This window comes from Panthera tigris, chromosome A2, assembly GCF_018350195.1.
Source record: "Panthera tigris isolate Pti1 chromosome A2, P.tigris_Pti1_mat1.1, whole genome shotgun sequence".
NCBI lineage: Eukaryota > Metazoa > Chordata > Mammalia > Carnivora > Felidae > Panthera > Panthera tigris.
This window is the reverse complement of record NC_056661.1, coordinates 151,308,242-151,332,171: the sequence shown is the minus strand read 5'-3', so window position 1 is coordinate 151,332,171 and position 23,930 is coordinate 151,308,242. Positions and strand designations below refer to the sequence as shown.

General features: G+C 40.7%; 1 protein-coding gene across 2 annotated transcripts in view; it reads left to right on the top strand.

The window, feature by feature from the left end:
• DGKI (diacylglycerol kinase iota) overlaps positions 1-23,930 on the top strand; it is a 442,717-nt gene that overhangs the window by 132,551 nt on the left and 286,236 nt on the right. For both annotated transcript variants that reach the window (XM_042977425.1, XM_042977422.1), the window contains exon 2: positions 18,334-18,442. In XM_042977425.1, the coding sequence (XP_042833359.1) occupies positions 18,334-18,442 (109 nt within the window). The remainder of the gene's footprint in view (positions 1-18,333; positions 18,443-23,930) is intronic.

Below are 23,930 nucleotides of genomic sequence, written 5' to 3'. Positions count from 1 at the left end.
GAAAGATGTTCAATATCGCTAGACATTTGGGAAATGCAAGTTAAAACCACAATATCACAATCACTACACACCTATTAGAACAGTTACAATAAAACAGTAGAGGTAACACCAAATTCTGGCACTGATGCCGAGAAACTGGATCTCTCACACATTGCTGGCGGTAATGTATAATGTCTCAGCCATCCTGAAAAAGTTTGCCAGTTTTTTATAAAAGTAAACATGCAATTACCATACAGTTTAGTAATTTCATTCTCGAGCATTTATCCCGGGGAAATGAATTTATGTTCACACAAAAACCCATACAGAAGTGTTAATAGCAGCTTTATTTGTAATAATCCCCAACCAGAAATTACCCAAATGTCCATCAGAGGGTGAATGGTTAAATAAACTGAGAGACATCTGTCCCATGGGATGCTACAAAACAGTACCAGGGATCAAATTCTTGATATGCAGTAACTTGGATGGATCTCAAAGGAATTCTGTCAAATGAGTAAAGCCATTACCGAAAGATTGCATACTGTATGGCTCCATTTATATAACATTCTTGCAACAATGAAATTTTAGAGATGGAGAGCAGATTAGTGGTTGTCAGGGGTTAAGACTGGAGTAGGATGAAGGGAGGTGAATGTGTTTATAACAGGACAACATGAAGGCATCTTCATGGTGATTGAACTGTTGTATATCCGTTGCTGAGTGTGTGGACCTATGCGTGTGATAAAATTGTATAGAACTAAATACACACACGCATATACAAAAGAAAACATACTGTAGCTCTGTTTGCATTTTTTAAATGTCACGTACATGAAATACAACTATGGTATTCTGTAATTGGCGTTTCTCAATCACCACTGTTCTGGAGTTTCATCTGAAGTTCATTTGTTTTCATTGCTACAGAGTATCATTTTATTGCATGACTATAATGTTATTTATCCATTCTGCTTTCATTGGACATTTGGGCAGTTTCCATATTTTTCTATGATAAGCAGTGCAGATATGATGCTTTTGACATCCATGTGTGCCAGAGATATCTACTATCTGTAACTTGGAGCGTGACTGGTAATCTTTTGCTTTGTGCACCTTTCGCACTCCCACGTAACACCAGTTTGTTTTCTAAAGTGATTGTGCCTTGTTGTACTCCTTCGAACAGTATGTAAGTTCCCCATCATTCCAAGAGTTAATATTGTCACACTTTTTAATTTTTGCCAGGCTGTCGGTTTTGAAGTAGTAGAGAGAGGAATGGGGTGGAGAGGAGGTAAATTTCCATTTCTCTGACTACTAATGAATTTGATCATGTCCCCCCCCCCCCCTTTTGGTATATGGGTTTCCCCATTGTTAAAATCTTTGGTCCATTTTTTGGGAGGGGAATTCTTTTTCTTTTGCTTATTGATTTCTACTAATTCTTTGTCAGTTATAATTGTTGAAAATAACTTTTTCTATTTTGTGCCTTGTCTTTTTACTTTCTTCATAATGTTTTGATAAACAGAATTACTTAACTTAATTGGATTTATAACTCCTTCCTTTTAGGATATCTGCATTTTGTGTGTGTTTATTAATTAAATTCTTCCATTTTTATAAAAAAAAGACACTTTCTTGTATTCTCTTCTAAAAGTTACATAAGTTTTAATTTCACTTCACCATATTTCATCTCCCTTGGATCAGTTTTTATGTATCATTTGAGGTAGGCTCAGTTTGATTTTTTTCTATAAGGATAATCTATTTTTTCTGGGACCATTTATTGAAAAATGTATCTTTCCTCACTATTCTTCAGTGCCAGTTCTGTCATAACTCAAGTTTTCATATATTTTTTGGTTTGTTTCCTTTATTTTATAGCCCCCCCTCCCCCCATCGGTCAGTTGTCTATTACTGTCTCGATACCACAGTGTATTAATTGTTAGCACTTTGTAACAAGTCTTGATATCTATTAATGCAAGCCTACTTGCTTCTTTTGGTTCTCCAGGAGTCTTGGCTACTTTTGTTCTTTGTTCTTCTATGTATGTCATACAGTTAACCTGTTAAGTTCTTCCAAAAGCCTATAGGAATTTTGATTTGGAATTTTATGAGTCCATAGATCATTCAATGGAGAACTAACATCTTTACAATATTGTCTTCCAGCAAATGAACAGAGCTCTCCTTTTATTGGGGTGCTTTTAATGGCTTCCTAATATGTCTTTAAATATTGCCTCTACTCAGTTCTTCCTTTTCTCTTTCTGAAACTCTAACAGACATGTGTTAGATTTAGTTTCTCACTGTTCCCTATGTTTCCTAACTTTCCTTTCCTTTCATATTTTCTATTTCTATTATGCATTCCGGTCATTTCTCCTCCTCCTCCTTCTTCTTCTTCTTCTTCTTCTTCTTCTTCTTCTTCTTCTTCTTTAAATACTTATTTATTTTTGAGAGAGAGAGAGAGCAGGTGCGTGAGTAGGGGAGAGGCAGAGATCCAAAGCAGGCTCCCTGCCTGACAGCAGTGACCCCATGTGGAGCTTGAACTCATGAATGGGGAGATAATGACTTGAGCCAAAGTGGGATGCTTAACTGGCTGAGCAAACCACCCAGGTGCCCCCTTGGGTCATTTCTTTAGATCTGCATTGTAGTTTACTCATTTTTCTTTTCTGTTTCTTCTATATGCCGTCTACTCATTTATACTTTTCTTTTAATTTTATTGTTTTGTTTATTAAAAGTTATTTTTATTCCTTAAACAACAGTTACTTGTAGTCTCTTGTTCTTCAATTTTAACTCCATCATTTATTCCTTTAAAGCCATCAGACATAATTATTTTATACTCTATTTATGACAGTTTTAATATTCTAGAATCTGTTGTTTTTGCTGGCTTGTACTCATCGAGTCCTTTTTATTTTCCTGTGTTTGAGATTTTTGACGAAGATTTCCTATGTTCTTGGTACTTATTTGGAATTCTCTAAGACCTGGTTTGCAAATTGGTCTCTCGAAGGAGGATTTGTATTTGCTTCTTAAGCACTCAGGGAAATTTACTGAACCATAGCCATTTTATACAAAATATTTGGATTGAAGTCTTTTGGACAACTCAGGATCCAACTCAGGTAAAGGCTACTTTGTAGTTAAAGATCCAAGGGAAGTCTTCATTTTCTTCCACCGCATAGTGCCAGTATTCAAGACAGAGTTTTTTTTTATTGTAGACCCCATGGAGCTTTACAAATAAACATTTTTATTTTATTTAGGCTCTGTAAGCTGCTGTATTCTCTTTTACAGTAGAGGAAAAGAAAGCTCAGAGCAGTTACATGGCTTCCTCAGAGTTACGATGTTAATAAATGTTGAATCTGGTTGTTTTGTTTTGTTTTTGTCCAGGATTCGCATTTAGCGAATCCTGTATTTAGCGGTAGCAGTTGCCTTTTAAAAACCTTTGCTGTGTTCCAGGAAAGTCATAGGAGAAAGATGCCTTTCATATTCTTACTTAACTGAATCTTCACAACAACCCTGTGTGGTAAAAATTATTCTTCCTGTTTCACAGATGAGGAAACCGAGACATTAAGTAATAGGGAGATCACGATGTCTTTATTAAATGAGAGAGAGTGAAGTGTCCAGTCCAGGTTACTTAAATATTTTTTTTAATGTTTCATTTATTTTTAAGACAGAGAGAGACAGAGCATGAGTGGAGATGGAGCAGAGAGAGAGAGAGAGAGAGAGAGGGAGGGAGGGAGGGAGGGAGGGAAACACAGAATCCGAAGCAGGCTCCAGGCTCCGAGCTGTCAGCACAGAGCCTGATGCAGGGCTTGAGCTCATGAATGGTGAGATCATGACCTGAGCCGAAGTCAGAGGCTCAACCAACTGAGCCACCCGGGTGCCCCAAGTCCAGGTTACTTTAAACCCTGTTTCTGTTGCCTGCTCAGCGTCACCGGTCCTATTCACCGTAATTCCCATTGTCTGCCACTTCTTCCTGTTGTACCCTTCACAGTAGTTACAGCTATCGGCCATCCATCATATGTTTGCTTATTTATCTATTGCCCGTTTTCTTCGTCAGGATCATAAGCCCAACAAGAAGAGGGATGATGTGTACTTTATTTACTTCTGCACAACCGGCAATTAGTTTAGAGCCTAAAATGTAGTAGGCATTGAATAAAAATACTGAATGCCTGAAAGTCTGATTCTGAAACTCATTTTATGTTTGCTAAATACACTGCCTCCTCATTTCTTAAAAACCCTTATTGATTAGAGTTTTTCCCGTTATCTTGGAATTATAGCCAAGTCCCAAAGCTCAAGAGGACAAACGTATTAAGTATCCCACATTCTAAGTTTAGAGAGCTGCCAGTGGCTATGGCCACACACCTATGACCAGAAAATTATTCTACGAAGCCTTCACCTCCACCCTTGTAAATCAAATGTAATATAAACGGAGGGTGGAAGACAAGATGTCAGTCCATCTGGAATAGGGTGTTGGTGAGGAAAGTTTGTTTGCTTCCCATACTCTGTTGCTTCCCCTAAGGGTAAAGGCAGAAGGCTCAAAGAGAAGAATCACACAACTTAGGGGTGGCTGCTAGAAGGTACCATAGACATTTCAACTCCCATTAGGGCATATGCTCAGCTCGTGGACTTGGCCAACTGGCGATCTAGTAGAAGGAAAGAAATGGTGAAAAGATGTCTTGGTGGGATACTCCCAGGCACAAATGAAGCACGAGCTGGGTTCTCTCAAGTTCTGAGTTACCGCTCATTTTGGAAGATTGATCCCACCCATGCTTTAAGGCCCAGGTAGAGACTTTGATTTGATTTGATTTTTAGTGGAGACTTTGGTTCGGAGAAGAGGGGAATCTAGCCTTGTTAGTATCATCACAATTTTGCGTGAGTTGGAGGCAAACGCAACAACAACAAAACCTGATGCATTAGAAGGCTGAGACCCAGCTGCTGCCAACCTCTTCCACTCAAATGGTCATTTCCAGAGTTCTGAAAAAAGCAATTTTGACAATTTTCGCTAGTGTTCTTACTGCTTTTACGAAGGAACATCTTTTCAGAATTCCTGGCACGGGAATGGGAGTGGCAGAGTGAGTCGTGGTATCTTTTGATACGTCTTTTGATAAGTGGGTTTTTTATTTTTTATGAAGTTCAGTTTATCAGTTTCTTCTTTTATGGTTAGAACTTCCTGCATCCTATCTAAAAACATTGTCTACTCCAGTGCATGAAGTTATTTTCTTCTGTTTTCTTTTAGAAGATTTATAGTTGTAGATTTTAGGTTTGTATCTGTGATGCCTCCTGAAGCATTATTTGTATACAGTGTGAGTTAGGGGTCAAGATTAATTTTTCCCCCCAATATGAATAACCAGTTTTCCCAGCATCATTTGTTAAAAGAATGTTCTTTTCTCCAGTGATTTGTTTTAGCATCTCTTTTAAAGCTGTATATGTGTGGATCTGTTTCTGGAATCCTTTTTTTTTCTATTGACCTGTCAATTCTTTCTTCAATAATCATATACTGGATCTGTTTGTCTTTACAGTGAGTCTTGAAATTGGGCAGTGAAAGTTCTCCAACTTTTTTTTTCAACATTACTTGACTATTTTGTGTCATTTTCATTTCTGTAAAATTTTAAAATCAACTGGGTTGTGATAGGGATTGTGTTGTATCTATGTATCATTTTGTGAAAATTTGACATCTTAACAATATCAGGTCCTTAAATACACAAATACAATACTTTTATTCATTTACAACTTCGTTACTTTTTCTCAGCAATGTTTTCTAGCTTTTAGTGTAAGGTCTTATACCTGTTTTACTAAATTTAGCCCTTAATACTTCATGTTCTTAAATGCCATTGTTAGTGATATTTTGAAATTTGTATTTTTCAGTTTGTAGTTGCTTATTATAGGAATACAGTTGAATTTTTTTTATAGAGCTTCCATGTACTATGACTGTAAAGTCACATATTAATTCTAGTAGATTTTTGTAGATTACTAGGATTTTACATGGTAATATAATCTGAAAATGAAGACAGTTTTATTTTTTTATTCCGAGTCTGTATGCTTTATTTTCTCTGCTTTTTCTCCCCCTCTCTTACTACACTGGCTGTGACTTCCAGTGCAATGCTGAACAGAAGTGGTGCAAGCAGACATCCTTAGTCTGTTTCAGTCTCAGGGAGAAAGTGTTTGGTCTGTAACTATCATGTATGATATTATGTGTAGATTTTTCATACATACATTTATCACATTGAGGACATTTTTTCCCCTCTCTTTGGCTTGTTCAAAGTTTTTATCATTATTTCTTTTCTTTCTTCCTTTCCTTTCCCTTCCTTCCTTCCTTCCTTCCTTCCTTCCTTCCTTCCTTCCTTCCTCCCCCCCACACTTCCTTCCTTCGTTCGTTCCTTCATTCCTTCATTCGTTCTTTCCTTCCTGCCTGCCTTCCTGCCTTCCTTCCTTCCTTCCTCCTTCCTTCCCCCCCCCCCACTTCCTTCGTTCCTTCGTTCGTTCCTTCCTTCCTACCATAGTTCTACAGGACACAAATGAGACATGAAGATCTGGGTAGTGATGAGAAATGAAAAGAACATGTACACCTGTAAGGCCATACTGGATACGATGGACAAAAGCCATAGAATGATAATAGAAACAAACTGGGATGGGTGAAGAGATCGAATTTCTATTCCTGACTCTGCCACCCTCAGATACAGCCTTCGCTCTCTACCTAGCACTCAGAGATACAGCTGAGAGCCAAGTAGATCTCAGAGAGGATTTAGTAGAGTTGCAAATGTGACTAAAAGATTTGAAAAATAAGAAATATCAGAACGGATTGATGTGCCTCGGCTTCTTTTGTCTGCCAAAGAGAAGGCTAAGATTTGGATTCATTTTATACTAATTCTGGTTTACTGCACCAAGACCACCATTTGCCTATTCTCTGGTTTCACGGTGCCTTGATACCCCTTTTCTCCTGTACCACTGGCTCTCGGTTTCTTTAGCTTTATTGTAGGTTTTGAGATTAGATAGTGGTTTGCTCCCTAATCCTACCTTTAACCACTTGCTTTATTCAAGTCTCTTCATTGGAACAACCTGAGGTGAATTCTTTTTTTTTTCTTTTTTCCTGCCAAGACCCTTCCCCCACTGATACAAGTTAGCAATGTCTTCTTAACATCTAGGTATGTTTTTGGGTCTCTCTGTAAACCTAACCATTATGCCTCAGGCTGACCTCAAGGTAGGTAGTTAGGTCTCTGCTTGTGACCCTGACAACCCACACATACCTCATCTGTGTTTACGATATTTTGGATTGTGCCTTAGGAAAATTATTTTAACTACTTTGAATGTCATTTGACTCTATTCCTTTGGGTCATGCAAGTTTTTCCATTTTTATGAGTCCCTTTTGAGAACGCAGATACCCTTATGAGGAACATATCCTAAACTGCCTTCAGTTGACAAAACTGTGTTGGGTGATCTGTTCAGTAATACCACCAGTCAAGCAGGATTGTGGTTGAGGCAGCGCACGTGCCAGGGCTATGGAAATCGAAGGAGCTGGGGAATGGTGTGCTAGACGGAAATGGAGAGTGAGGCTCTAACATTAAACTTTTCCTGTCGCTAGTTTTACTGGGAAGAACCCTATGGAAATCCAAATCCTTTCGCCTAAAATTTCTGTGAATTCCCAGAGGGCTTATGTTCTTAAGGTTATTTCTGTTCTCAGGCTCATGCTTTTTCTAAATTTGTTCAATTTCGGATTATCTTTCTATTCCAGTAGGCAATGTCTATTTTGTATTCATTGACCTAGATGTAAAATTCAGCCGCTTCAATTTCCACATTCATAAAACTCCACTGCCTTTAAGGCAAGGAGTAGACTTCCCTGAAGATTTAGGTGCAGGTGGGAAATATGGAGGAGGAGACAAAGAAAGCATTTCCATCACAGCGTATAACAACTTCCAATTGCACATCAGACAGTATTCTTAAGATGTCCTTCAGCCACGCTGACACCAGGACATCTCACTGGCCGTTTCAGTCCACTGCACACCCACGCCTTGTGCTGTGTCTGGATCCTTCTCTTCTCTCTCTCTCCCTTTCAGAGAGAATGCAGAGTGATGGTCTTTGGAGCCAGACATCTGGGCTCCAGTCTTGGCCTTATTACTTATTAGCTGTACGGCTTATATAAGTTATTCAAACTGTGTAATGTCGGTTTTTCCATTAGCAAAATGGGCATGATAAAATTACCCGTTTCGTAAGTGTGTCATGAGTATTAGAAGCGTGTAATGGAGGCTGTGTTTTGCTGCCCACATGTCTTCTCGGGACCAAAGTGCTCATCTTTCCAGCTTCTAGGAGCATTGGCTCCCAGTGGTCTACAGCTGTACCCCTTCTCAGGCATGGCCCCTATGTAAGAGAATCTCTTACCGGTGGCTACTCTCTCCCAAGGCGCTGCCCATCCAAAGACTGGTGGGTGTGGACTTGTAAGATCTCATCTCTGCCTGAAATTAGAACAACTCGGAGGGGCCATTCCAGCTCCAGAACCTCATGTTCCATCACCTGCAGCCTCTGTGGCAATTGTATCATGGTTCAACTTCTCACTTTGCTGGTTCTGCTTCCCTCACAAACTCTCCCCACATACTTTCCAGTAACCCTGAACACTCCTGGCTGAGAATCTTTTCCAACCTAAGAGAAAAGAGTTAAAATTGTGGAAATTGAAGGAGGAAGGAACAGATTATTATTATTATTATTATTATTATTATTATTGTCTGGAGAGTAAGATAATTTATCTTAGGAGCCTTTCTAGAATATTCCAGACATATATAGAGATACACAAGGTGTACAATATAGTGGTTCAACACTTCCATACATCATCCTGTGCTCATCACAACAGGTGCCTTCCTAAATCCCCCTGTACCCCCTACCCACCTCCTTTCTGGTAACCATTTAACCCATTACCCCTACCCAGCTACTTTCTGGTAACCATCAGTTCTCTATAGTTAAGAGTCTGTTTCTTGGTTTGCCCCCCCCCCCCCCCCGCCCTTTTTTCCTCTTTGCTCGTTTGTTTTATTTAACAGTCTTTTTAGGTATTTCTTTTCTGACTATCATAAGCTGCAATTTCTTAGACAAACTTTTGATTTTGCATTTATCTTCATTGCTGGCTACCTCCTTAATGAGTTAAATAAAACTTTGTCAGGGGGTGCCTGGGTGGCTCAGTTGGTTAAGCGTCCAACTTCAGCTCATGATAACAGTGTTTTTAAGCTCGAGCCCCACGTAGAGCTCTGTGCAGACAGCTCAGAGCCTGGAGCCTGCTTTGGATTCTGTGTCTCCCTCTCTCTCTCTGCGTCTCCCCTGCTCATGCTCTGTATCTGTCTCCTTCAAAAATAAACAGACATTAAAAAAATTTAAAAAAATTCATCAGATGCTTAGTATTTATAGGAGAATGTTGTCCTTAACAGTGGCTTTTCATAGGAATGTGTATCTGTTTATTATTAGTTTCTGAAGGGTAGCACTATGATAGGAAGGTACCTAAAGTTCCATGGGGACAATTGGAAAAGGGAACTCAACATTTTGAAGTTAGCCAAACCCTATCATACTATATCCAAACTTTGGGTCTAGTTTTGAAGTATGTGTATTTGCCAGTATGTGTATTTGAAGTATGTGTATTTGCTGTAATGAAGTAACACATTAAGTGGCTTAAACAACAGAAATTTAGGGGCATCTGGGTGTCTCAGTTGGTTGAGCATCTGACTCTTGGTTTCGGCTCAGGTCATGATCTCAAGGTTCATTGGTTCGAGCCCTGTGTCAGGCTTTGCACTTAACAGTGTGGAGCCTGCTCAGGATTCTCTGTCTCTCCCTTTCTCTCTCTACCTCTCCCCCGATCAAGCATGTGCTTTCTCTCTCTTTCTCTCTCTCTCTCAAAATAAATAAATAAATAAACTTTAAGAATACCCCAGAAATATATTCTCACACAGTTTGGAGACTACAAGTCTGAGATGAAGGTCCTGGCAGAGTTGGTTCGTTCTGGGGTCTGTGACGAAGAATCTGTTTGGGACCTCTCTCCCTGAGCTGCTGCTGGTTGGCTGGCAACCTTGGTCTTCCTTGGCTTGTAGACACATCACCCTGGTCTTTGTCATCATCTTTACATGGTTTTCTCACCGTGTGAGTGTCTGTGTCCACATTTCCCCTTTTTATAAAGGCATCAGTCGTATTGGATTAGGACCCACCCTAATGGCCTCATTTTAACTTGAGGTCTGCAAATAAGGTCATGGTTCACCCCATAACAGTATGATTACTTTTTTTCCATGCACAGGTTTACTTTTTTCCCTCAACTGATACCTTCAGAAGAATGCCATTAACTGCTGATGAATCCCAGTTGAGAAATCTCTCTCCCTGTTTGAAAATGAGGTTTATTAAAAAAAAATGAGGTTTATTGCCACATCTCATGACAAGTCCATGCTGGCATTGCCTTAGGAATGTAGTTACGATGAATTAGGCTTGGGAAATAAATCCTGTTTAATAGATGAGTTCCCAGGTTCTCAGGGGCATTTAGCAACCAGTGTGCTTTACAGATTCAATCACACACGAAAATGCCTTTTTTGGCATTGCATTCATTTACATGAAGATAATTAAATAAATAATTTTAATGGCATTTAAAAAATATGTTGGTAAATTCGTCTTAGGGGAAAGTGTGGTGCTTTTTAATTTTGCACTGGGCAGGTAGGCAAGTTGTGGGGGAAGAACGATTCCTTTGGCAAACGTGGAATTATTTACCATGACTAGAAGAAGAGCCTTCTGTTTAAATAACCCCTTCGAACTGCCTGACACATAATGGAAGCTTGTTAAATGTTTATTGAATGAACAGAAGTGTCCGGGGAACTTGGAATATTTGAGAGGAATCAAGTAAAAAGCACATATTTATTCAGAGATTTACTATCTACCTAGCTTTGGCTAGATGCTGTGGGGCTGCCAGTATGTGTGAGAATAATAATAGCAGTGACTATTTTTTGTGCTTACTATGTGCCAAGCATCCTGCACACTGCTTTTTTTTTTTTTTTTTTTAATTCAAGTTAGCTAACATACAGTGTAGTGTTGATTTCAGGAGTAGAATGTAGTGATTCATCACTTATATATAACACCCAGTGCTCATCCCAACAGGTGCCCTCCTTAATGCCCATCCCCCATTTAGCCCATCCCCCCCACCCCCCAACCTCCCCTCCAGCAACCCTTAGTTTGTTCTCTGTATTTAAGAGTCTCTTACGGTTTCCTCCCTCTCTGTTTTTCTTATTTTTCCTTTTCTTTCTGCTATGTGCCAAGCATCCTGCATACTGCTTTTTAAAACTATCTCAGCTACTCCCTGAGTTGGGTAATACTGTTTTTATTGTACATAAAAGGATGCCAAGGCTAAGACAGTTCAAGCAATTTGACTACATAGCTGGTGATTGGTAAGGTAAAGTGTGTTCTTAATCTGTACACTTGAATCCTCCCAGACCGGCCTCTTTCTAGGAGAAGCTTATGTTCTTGTGGAGATGGGACATTTATAAGTGAGGCAATTGGCAATTTGGCATAGTAAGAGCCTAGCTGTCTTGTAAGTCTCTTTTGCTATGTAGTGTGTGCTATCAAAATTTCGTAAAAGTATGAGCTGTGTCGTAGTTAAGTATGTACAATGTGGATTTAGATGCCTGGATCCATAATTTTTTTAATGTTTATTTATTTTTGAGAGAGAGGGAGAGAGAGTGCATGCGAGCAGGGGAGGGACAGAGGCGGGGGGGGGGGTTGGTGGGTACAGAGGATCCAAAGCAGGCTCTTCACTGTCAGCAGTGAGCCCAGTGCGGGGCTTGAACCCACAAACCATGAAATCACCACCTGAGCCAAGTTGCTCAACCGACTGAGCCACCCAGGCACCCCTAGAAGCCTGGATTCAAATTCCACTGGGACTTCTTTCTATCTGTGTGATTTGGGACATACAGCTTAACAATTCTGTACTATCATTTTTATTTTAATTATAAAATAGGGCATAATAAAACTACCTCCCTCAGTGTTGTGAGGAGTACGTAAGATATGTAAAATGATTCTGTACCTGGCAAAATGTATTTCCTGCTAGAATATAAGCTTCACAAAGGCAGCGATTTATGTCTGTTTTATTCATTCATGCATCTTACACATTTAGAATAGTGCTTGGTTATAAAACAGACATTCAGTAAATACGTTGTTGGATGAATGAATATATTTCAATGTGTAAATGCCAGGGCTTAGTCACATTTGCAGACATAATGAAGTACTCACATGCTCGCACATTTATGTAGAACAGTGTTTCTCAGCCCAGGATACTCATTAGAACTACCTGGAAGGCTTTTAAATAGAGTGATGTCAAGCTCCACCACAGGCAAAGGTTGAACACCACTCTTGGAGAATCACCCTGAAAATAACTGCTATAAACATAAAGTGATACAGGCATACTGTATTGAAGATTCAATACCAGAAGCAATTTTTTAAAATGGCTTAGAACCTTTAGGAAACGAAAGAGAACCTCTGTTTCAATAGTAATTATGTTCTTGAAAACTTCAATGCACATTAAAATTGTCAAAAACTACTTTGAGTTCATATGTAATATGGATTGGGATTTAGGCTCAAATAATTACAAAAGGTTTGCTTCCCTAAGTAAATCTCTGGTGGGATACTTGGAGTTTGTGTGGGGCTTGGGGCAATTTTCTTTTTATCATGTGGACTATCCTTAACATTGCAGGCAGCTTGTGTAAATCAACCAAGAAGCACTGTGGGCTGCTTTGAATATAAACAAAGTTAGTGCCAAAATAGCATATGGAAAAAAGCACACCAACACATACACAATGATTAAGATCCCTCTTGAGGCATTTGGGGGAATTAAACCAAGGTACAGAGTACCTTTTTAGACAGCTGCTGCCTTTTCTAAAACGAAGAGATGAGTTCACCAGTTTCTAATGTGTCAGTTGCTTATCTCAGGAGACTTCCTGGCTACGGGAACCTCCAAATTCTCTGGTGCTTCTTTGCTCAGCAGGAAGGGGGCCTCATGCTGTTCTATTCATAGAATCTCCCAGAAAGGGAGTGGGCAAGATGGGGATGGATTGAATATGGGAGCCATATAAACTTGGAATCAGAGTGGAACCAGAGCCAGTTGAGAGAAAATTGCAAAATGGATAATTAGAGGCTGTCCCGGCTGAATACCCACCTACATGTTTTCCCGTAAATTTTTAAAAATTCTCTTCATGAAGAGCCTGTGCTGCATGTTTCTTTCAATGAATACATTACAAAAATATTAACACTCTCCTATGCCCTTTACAAATGTTATACCATTAGGGTTTTATTTTACGTTGATCACAAAGCCTTTTTGAGGTCTCTTAGGCTTCTTAACCCTGAGTTCTACCTCTTCTGCCTTTTTCTTTCAAGAGCAGCTTTGAAGGATTTCTGGCCCTCTCCAGAAAGTAGATCACTGAAACGCACAGCCTGGGATATAATTCAAATCTTCCTAATCAGATTTCTCAATCCCTGATCTAATCAGCAAGCTGTTTTGCTTAGCTTTTTGGTCAAGTTCATTCATTAACTCAGAAAGCATTTATTGAATATATGCTGGGTCTACCCCTGGGCTAGAATGTAATAAGATTAGTAGATGAATTGAGCCCTGTCCTTTAGGAGTTTGTAGTCTTATTGAATGAAGTAAAGGAAATAATAGAATGCTATTTAAAATGTATGATGGCTTTTATACTTTAAATATGTTAGAGGTCTTTCACAGCAGGTAATTGACATTAACTGTGACTTTGTGCGCCTGAAACTGCGTTATAGAATATTTTCTTTTCGTATCTATTTCACAGTTAATATTGCAGTTCTCCTTTTCAAAGATTCTTTTGCCATTATAGTCATCCCAACAAAGTGTTGTTGCAAAATTAATAGGAAGGATTGCTGGCATTTCACTGTTTCACTGACTGTAGGCTTGGGAAGATTCTGGGCAGAAGGAAAGAATAAGTTGAAACCCCATTGATTTTTTTACTGGAGCATATTGTAACATAGAACCCCTGCCATTTCAACACGCCCCAAATGCTACCCCTCTGAAATGTCATTTTCTACAACCAGGACGAACCCACACAGAAAAATAACTTACACTAATTTTATTTGAGGTCTGATAAATGATGAAATTGTTTTTGTATTTTGGAACAAAATGTGTATACCTACATGAGCTATTAGAGAAAAGGATTTTCTCACATGGTTGTTGAGAAATATGGAGAAAGCTACAATCAGAAGTTACTTCCTACTCTGGTTTGGTACCTATGGATATTTTCCCTGTTCTTCTTATGTGATATCCTCTTGTAAGGCCCATTTACAGTTAGGAACTTGGAGCCACTTTGATATTTCCTACTTATTTTCCTTCTGCTAAGTGTTTATCTGTGTCATAGATACACAGTTTTCCTCTATTAATGTTACGGAAAACCAACCTTAAATTTGCATCCACAGTGAGGAATAGATAACCAGCAAAAGCCCTTATTTAATCGTTTCTCTTCACAGGCTGGGGAAGAGTGTCACTTTGGTTGTGATTTCACTGCAGGGCTTAGTCGGGTTGAAGGTTTGGATGTCTTCTTACTGCCACGTTGCTCTTCAAGAGACGCGTGCCTCCCTTGCACCCTGATTTAGTTACTTCAGCAGTTTGCCCTCCTGTCTGTTCTAATCAGGAACGTAGGTTTTGGTGGTCAGTCAGTCTGCAACTTCTGGTGAGTTAGACTCATTTGTCCTGTGGTTTCTACTGTGCGAGGAGAATTTTATTCCCTTTCTTCTTTTTTATTCCGATCCCAGCTCTGGGACTGTTCGTGAAAAGATGAAAGACTTGTATTTTTCTCATTTACCCAAGATTTAAGAATTCTTCAGCTCTTCCAAGGCCTTGAGCATCGGCACCGTTTGTTATTTTTTGTTAGAACACTTAAATTTAGGTTATGTGTTAAGGAATCCAAGGTGGAACTTGTAATTTCTGACTCCGCAGAGATCTCATTTTCTTGGGACGAAAGCTGTGACTTAGGATCACATACCAGCTCCTTCAAAGCCAGAGAAAAGTCCTAAAGAAAAATGTTGCAGAAGTTCCTTGAACCCAGGTGGAGAAAAATGCATGGGCCATGAAGGAGCACAGTATAAGAATCTTGAGTGTTCTTCTCCTATTGCTTGGTGGAATGGAAAATACTTCGGAAAATACTTCGGGGTGAAGGGCTGAGATATTGTGATTTATGAGAAATATATATCTAGCCATCTGAATGACCAGATATATATTTCTCATATGAATTTGGTCTTCATCCATGGATCTCTGCTCACAACTCCTGGAACCTGTGATAAGGGTGAAAAAGGTATTTTTTCTTGTGTTAACGAAGGTGACTTTGTACCCCACTCAAGGGTGGGGGGCTGTTTGCCAGGAGGACCAATCTTGTGATGAGAGGGTTGGAACTTTCAGTCCTCTGGGGAGGGAAGAGGGGCCAAAGGTTGAATCAATTGCCACTGGCCAGTGTTTTAATGAATCATGCCTATACAATGAAGCCTCCATCAAAACCCAAAAGGATGGGGTTCAGAGAGCTTTTGGCTTGGTGAGCATGTGTGTGGAGGTGTGAGAGAGGCCCCTTGAGAGGACACTGAAGCTCTGCACCCCTCCCTCATACTTCACCCTCTGTATCTCTTCATCTGAATGTTGATACCTATCCTTTATCATATCCTTTAATAAACGGGTAACTGTTAAGCATTCCCATCAGTTCTGTGAGCTACTTTAACAAATTAATCAAACCTAAGGAGGACATCATTGGACCCTCCAATCTGTAGCTGGTTGGCCAGAAGCCTCACAGCCTGGGGCTTGAGACTGGCGTCTAAAGTGGGGGATGGGTGCAGTCCTGTAGGCCTGAACTCTGAACCTGTGGAATCTGATGCTAGCTCTGGGTAGATAGTGTCAGAATTGTGTTGAATTCTTGGGCACCCTGCTGGTGTCTGAGAATCGCTTGATGTTGGGGGAACCCCAACCACTCCCACTCCCTACCCTCAACCTATGTGCCATTTTTGGAATTAGCTCTGGGAACTCAAAAAAGTTGGTGTCAGTGAAGAGGCCAAAATTGATGTTAATTATTTGCCTTGATGAAAGGGAGGAAAGGGAATATTGTGTCATCAGAGGGTTTCATTAAAGGTCTACATACTTGTAATGACTCTTTGGGGGGTTCCATAAAGCAACTACATTGTGTGCTATCCAGGTGGAGCTTCTGAAAGTAGGCTATAGGCAAGCTTCATGTGATGACTTCTGACTACTAAAACCGTTTACGTTCTTTCTAAGACTTCCTGTGTGGGAATATAAGAGAGGGGGAAAAAGGGCTAGGCACTTGCTGAGCTCTTAGACATACTTGGCCATTTATCAGTGTCTGCAAGATCTTAGATTCTTTTGTTGATTCTACCAAGCCTTTCGTTGGATTTTGAGGCTACTGTTTGTCTTGGTCAACTACAAATTCCATTTCTGGGTGGAGTTTGCAGAGATCAGTGAACAGAAAAGAGATATCATCTGCTTCTAGATTCCAACAGAGCTTTTACATTTTGCTCTTATTCCTCTCCCCTTCCCAGGCAAGTTCCTTTCCCTCCACTGGCTCCATCATTATGGGATTCACTGTACATTGGGCCATCACTGCCTTCCTTTTCCCCATCTCCCCATCTGTAGCCTTGTTCCTCTGTATAGAGAGATGGGTAAAGGAATCTGAGGATCCGGGGCTCCCTGGGGACCCCATGTGTCTGCAGGTCCAGTGTCCAAGATGGCAGATTCTTACTACAGTGTTCACGTCCTGTGAGATAGGATGCTGAGAGCTAATGGGGGTAAAGTGCGTAATGAAGTTGCTGATGCTTTTCTTTAGGGCTTCCCCCTCAATGGGCCTGGGTAAGTTAGTGCTCCCCCACCTACACAAATGTATTTGCTCTTGTCAACCTAAATAAAGAGGTAAACCAAGGCAAGCTTGAATTACCAGAAATTGAATTTATTTGGGAATAGGAGAGAAGTTGCAACTCAGGATATGAAAACTGTAGCAGGCTACAGGTGAGTCCTTTAACAGTTTGGAGTAGGCTATTTTTATGGCCAGGAGTGCAAAGAGCAGGGAGTCTAGCCTGAGTCCAAGCAGCAAGTTCATTGGCTTGAGGATGGGGAGACAATCTTGGTGTTTGTTCATTGGTTGAGGGATGGGTTTCCAGTCTTCAGCGAATCAGTCTCTTAAGTTCTAAGTTCAACTTGCCTGAGGGAAATTCATTTCATACCCTCTTTAGATTAAAGCCCTTCCACACTCCAATAGAGCAATTTGAAAACTTGAGCTCACAGAAGGAAGCACATGGGCAGCATGTGTGAGTGCAGATTCCTGGGCCTCACCCGTAGACCTATTCAAGGCTCAGCTGCAGGGTCACAAGACCCACCTGATTCTAGTTCAGGTAATTCTTAAAGCACATGTAGACACTCCAGTAAAGGGAAAACTCTCCTTTCCAGGAAGCCACTTAGTTGATTCATGAATCAGCACTTATATTTCAGCTTGAGACCCTTGTCTGGCGTTTTTCATGGAGCTGTTCAGAAACTTAACCTACATTGTTAATGATGATACCACAAGATCTTGCCACTTTCTTCCTTTCTCTTGCTGTTTGCATTCTCTCCACCAGGCTCTAATCTACCCTCCCTTCCCTTCACCCTAAAGCTAAAACAACTCCTCTTATTTCTTATCTTTGAAGACCAAGGTCAGGGCTGACTTTCTCAACCTCTCCTGATTTATTCCCTCCTTTCTGACCTGCACTCTGTTATGTTCCATTCAACAAACCTAATCTAAGCAACATATTTTGATTTTATTGTTCCGTGGGCCTTGGTGAGACACTGGTCTTTCAGCGTGTGCCATTTCCTGCCAGATACAAATCAGTCTTTTCCCATTCTGAATCTCAAGCTATCTGCAGAAGTCCTCTGCAAGGATGAGGGAGGATGTTCTTAAGAGGAGCAAGGCTGAATTTGGAGCCGTGACCAACTTGGAGAGCACTTTGTTGGGAAATGGAGGAATTTCAATAGAAGACCCCCGAGTCTGCTTTTGTTGCCGTTAGTCTCTGGCAGCTTTAAAATTGTCCAAGTATTGTGACCATCCAAGCCCTAGGTCTTTTTCTGTAAACGGAGAGACCTGCATTCTGCCTTCTACCCTGAATAGGGGCATCTAGAAATTCCATTTCTGGTCCTGAAGCAACATTGCCCCCCAAATGGTCCCCTTAATCTCCCTGTCTTTTGAGACTTGCCACCCAGTATCTTCACCATACACTTTAGAGACATAGACTCCAATACATTTGCAAAGGCTTTTGCATGCAGAAGACTAACTCAGACGTTGTTTTTACTCCAGGGGAAATTTTTAGCTCTGTTTACCTTCTGATGTTGGTTTTTCTTTGTGTTTTTTCTTCTGGCTGCAGGAAAGCAATCTCCCGGGCAGGCCTGCAGCACCTGGCTCCTGCACATCCCCTCAGCCTTCCTGTGGCAAATGGTCCAGCGAAGGAGCCCAGAGCGACTCTGGACTGGAGTGTAGGTGTTGGCTTTTTCATCTAAACATAATTCAATTGCATGTGTGTCTTTCTCATTCTTAGGATCCCTATGGCTACAAAGCAAGACTTAATAATTTTCAGTATTGCTCACTGATCAATCTTCAGATACCTAGGCCAGAGCTCCATTCTCAAACTCCCGGCAACATAGTTCCTTTATATGAAATCAGATGTGTTTCAGACTAAAATAAAAACTTCATGAATCATTTGAAGCGTTACTGCCTGGGTTTGCAGCTGTGCGATGAAAAGTACCCCTGTGCACATGCTTTATTGGTTCTTGCCAAGTTGATGATGAATAGAGCGTCCCCTTAGCAACATCCTGGAATCTAAGCTTGATTTCCTCAGATCAAGCTACCTTCTTTTCTTTTTTGGTGCTTTTTTTCCCCCCTGACAAAAGATGACTTCACTTTATGTTTTAGGCACTTCATGCCCTCCTGTCTGATATGCTTCTTCCCCTAACACAAAGGTAAATTGGTCTTGTAAAAGTGGTTTGGGTATAGTAGCCAATTTTAACCAAAAACGCATCCACAGAAACTATTACCTTGAGCTGAAGATTGCATTCTGAAATTCTTAAGCTAGTTAGAATACATTTATTGAGGGTGTTCAGTGACTCAAGTTCTTGGTGAAAACATCTATAACTGTGGCCTGAAAGGCTTTGTCTCTTCCTGAAGGAATGAGTATAGGGAACAGCGTGAAGGTGGAGGAGGGCTGCCCTGAAATTCTTCCAGTCTGGTCTTGATGGTGATTTTTGTTTAGCGTTTTTCAGTTGAGTTGAACAATGGGGATAATTCACGTTCTCCCATATGAAAGCGCATGGCGGGATGGGGGAAAGGAGAAGAGTTGTTTTTCATTCATTTAATTTTTTATTTTTAGCCCATATGTCATGATTTAACGTCCTTTTATATTAAAACAATTCTTTGTCTCTCCCAAGAACACACTTACTGACATTCTTATTTTACATTCTGGGCACATGCCAATGTAGGCTGCCTGCATTCGTGAAGTACTAGGCAGAAGACTGGACTTAATTGAGATGCAGCTTCTTCCTTGATACAGCCCTGAGAATGCTCCAGTATCACCTGTGCGTGCTGAATGGGCACTCAGGAAGAATGCTCCTTTCCTGGAATTTCCCTTTATTCTAGGAAAATTACTTAATAAACTCTTAAACCATGAGAGAGTATAGAATTTATTGGTACCAGTGTTTACATAATTAAAAAGAATTAAATGTGTAAACAAGCAGGTGAAGAAGATCAAAGAACATTTCCTGGACTAATGATGAGAATGTTATGAATCAGGGACCCAAGTCAGTTAGTTTCACATTCATGATACCCAGTCTTCTGACCTAAAGTAGCAGGACCCTATGGGGGGCAAGATTCTAATGAGGGAGAGTTTAAATCATTTAGATGGCAAAAGTCATTAAATCATTTTGCCCCTTGTGTGACATCACTGAAGTCACTGATCTCTTTCGGCCTCAGCATCCTCATCTACAGATAGGGACAATTGTGGCCCCTCCCCAAGGGGGACTTCCTGGTGTTACTAGGATCAGATGTGGAAGTAAGTGTGCAAGTTCTTTGTAAACTGTGCAGCCTGCAGATTTATTTAATCAGAAAAGAAAATAATCAACGAATTCATTAATTCATCACCCAGTTGAGCCCCTGCTTTGTGCCAGGGCCTCTGTTGCTTCCTGGGGATTCTGAGGTGAGGAAAATGGGGTTTCTGCCTTCCAGAAGCTTAGGATGCAGTCAGCAGAGAAGAAAGCAACAGCAAAAATACCTAGAATAGAGGAGCCCAGCATCAGGGAGTGTCAGGAAGGATGCTCCATCCTTATTTGATGGTGGAAATAGTTACCAGAAAAGGCTTTTAAAAAGAAGTGTCCTGCTTGAGCCGAAGCTTGGCAAGAAGGTATTATTTTCTGATTCCTGTAGAGATGTATGCACTCTAATATTTCATCAAAATGGTATTTTGGGCTAGTGGTAGGAGGCTGCACTACACAGCGGGGGAAGAGAGAGTTGGAACTAAGTTCTTTCTTCCTCTGTCCCCTTTGATTGTGGGTGCCCTGTCATGGCGCCCTGGTGAAATCATGGCATGGCAGGAAACACTTTGGGGATGTTTAACAACGGAGAGAGCACTGAAATCCTCCTCTTTAGACACTCCATCTGAGGGCATATTTGAAGATCTGACATGTAAGGAGCTGGAAAGATGTTGACTCTGAAAAAAATTAATGAACTATGGGCTGTTATCGCTATTAGTGAACAGAAGCCAAACAGTGACCAACACTACAATTCCTTGTTATGATCATGAAGAACATTTTTCTCAGAAGGGAGGAAGAAGCAGGTTGTTAAAAACATTTTAGACACCTTTATTTTTTTTTTAATTTTTTTTTGTGCTAAGACTTGCCCTTGCTTCACAGTTTTTGGCTTTTCCTAACAAATATGCTTTTCACCAGTTTCATTTAGGTCACCGTAGTTTGCTGTTCTGTTCAAGTTGCTGAGCCAGGATTTTCTTTGTTCTGCTGAAAGTGGAAGCCCGGGCCACTGGCTTGACCAGTCCTGCCATTCCCCCGTCCCAAGCCCTGCCTGGCTCCCTGTGGAAAAGCGGCATGACTGTCTGTTCCCTCTACCAGCCCCCTTTTCTGGACTAAAGTCATTGAAAGGATCAATTTTCACTTATTCACTCTTACTATTCACTGAACTCTGCTTTTGACTTGGAGCTTTGTACGAGTCTCCCAAATGAGGAGGCAGGTTTAGGGGGACCAGGGTCATCTCAAAGTCCTGTAGGACCATGACCCCCTGACTTAGGTCAACTCCCCTCTCTGCGTGTCACCAGTCAGAAAACAGATACAGAAGTTGTTCGTGGAGCATCAGAAGATGCAAGACAAATCAGGCTGAATTAAAGCTGGAATTAAAAGTTTAGTCCCTATGTTTCCTACCTGTTCTAGAATCCCAAAGGGGCCCTTGTTTTGACTCTGATATATGTGCCAAAGTCTTTCAAAGAGGCACAGCTCTTTCCTAAAGATTTTTTGTGCAAAGGGCTTTGAAGAGCAACCTGCTTGTGGGGGTGCCTGAGACGCAGGAGGGCACTGGCTTGGTGAGCCCAGACCATAGGCACCTGTGCACTTCGGCCAGGTGTATACTGTTGCAGGAGTCAGTTTTATGTGTTAGGTACACAAACTTAATAGTTTCTGTCAAGTATTCATGTTCTCATTTCCCTGCTCAGTGATACATGCTATCTCTCTCTTATTTTTAGCTGTTCCTCAAGGTCCTAAAACTTCTCTCTTGCTGTGATTTGCTCAAATAGTTATTATGACGTCTAGGATTCCCTGTCTCACATGATCTCATTTTCTCGGTGACCCTTCATCAACATTCACTCCTGCCGCCTGAGCACGAGCCTGCCCCTCCACGCGTGTCTGGGATAGAAGCCTGAACGTTGATGTGCGGGGAGTAGTCGTGTCTTCAGAATGGCGCCCCAGCCTCCGGTTGACAACAGTAGACACGTGGAAATTGCTGTTTCCTGTAGAGATTTCCTCTGGCTCTCTGCCAGGTCATGCTCATCTTTTCAGCTGAACTAATTCTGTTTTTTTTATTCACTTTTTGCTTTGTTTCCTCACAATATCTCTACATGCGGTGCATTGTCTTATAAATCTTAGAACCAAATTGGTGGTATTTAGTCGCTTTTTAAATTCTAGGTCCTCAGTTTGATTTCACGCTCCTTGAAGGGAGGGGCAATGTTTTCTGCTTAGATTTTCTTCTTCACAGTGGAGAGGATGGCCTCGTGGGCCTACCCGCTGTCTGGCTACTGATGCTAGGGGACAAATTGATTGTAGCTTTTCCGTTCAGTCAGTGAGAAGGGGATATTTCACCGGGAGTTGACCGGCACTCAGATAATCTCCAGTTCCTTGAAAGGCTTGGTAGGCAAGAGTCCATAGCCTGCTTGAAAAACAAATACATTTATGCTATTTGAATCTTTTAAAATTTCCTTCCTAGTACGGTGCATTGTGTTAAGTCTTAAAGCACAGCAGTGGTCCGATCTCATTCCTCCCAACTTACCCTCTTTCACCTTCACGGTGACAACCTGCAGGGGCTGCTCCCATGGACACCATGCCATGTGTGTCAGCGAAGCCACTTTTGGGGGAAAATAAGCTAAATTGCCAGAAAGGGAGTAATGTTCAAAAAGGAAAAAAAAAAAAAAAAAAAAAAATCTCATCTCCATGGCTGGAATCCAAGTTTCTGGTTTAGAGTGAGTGAGCCCCTTTAGAAGTGTGTCTGTTGCATAGATAATGTGTATCTTCTCTTAAACGTCACATGCCTTTTCCACAATGGAGACTTAATTTGGATTTAAGAGATTTCTTCCTTGTTTTCAGTGTTATAGCAGGGAGCATAGGAGATCGGCCTTACTCTGTCTCTGCTGTTGTATAATTTGCTTTTGCCCATTACACTGCCTAAAACAACTTTCAAAGCAATGGTGGAAAAGCCACCCAGATCTTTCTTAAAGGGCATGTTGGTTTTAACATCGATTTTAATTTCAGTTCGTTTTTTTTTTTTTTTCCTTCCTCTTTTGAAAATTTCCTCCAGTTCTGAGGGCTATGGAAAATAGCTTCAACACAAACAAAGCCAGGTTCTAAATCCAGACCACATTTTCTTTCCTCTAGTTGATGATGCTAAGAAAAGAAGTGCTTTCTCCTAGGCAGGTAGAAACATAACATACTTATACACCACCTCACCATTTGGTTCAGGGACAAGATTAGGGAAACAGAGTCTTTGTGCGAGATTGGTTTAAACTGGGTTATGAAACTAGGTCATCTTATCTTTAGAAACCTTGAATGAAGAGCCAGGAGGAGCCAGGTGAGTATGTGTGTGTGCGTGTGTTCTCATTTCAGTCTTATTTCAGGTGGCACGTCCTAACAGTCCTGTGCCGTCAGGCTTCAGCTCTTGTACCTTCAGGTTTGGGTGTTGTCCCTGAGAGGGACTCTCACCTCAGTGTTTTTCCCACTCCTAGCCCCATTTCAAACACTGTTAAGTCAGGTTAATCAAGGTGTCAGATGGCTGAGAGGTCATGAGGAGCTAACGACCTATAAATTTTTCCTATAAATCAGTGGAGGTCTTGCCCCTGGTCAACCCTGTTAGTAGTGGGACAGACATAGATTCATGCTATGATTTCATGCACCTGCACTAGTCCTTTATTTCCCCAAATTGTGAGAATTTTAAATTCAGTCACGCTGGCTCCTGGGGGATATCATAGAATCCTGTAATCTCACAGGACACTGAGAAACATCCAAGTCTAAATTTCTGCCTCTAAGTAAGTGCTTATCTAAACTAACACTGCCCAAAAGAAACATATGTGAGCCATAAAGTAATTCTAAATTTTCTAGTAGCCACATTTAAAGAAATTTTTTTAAATTTTTTAAAAATCAAAAATGTTAGTACCATATTTTGTTTAAGCAAATAAATCAAAAATATTACCAGCTCAATATGTAA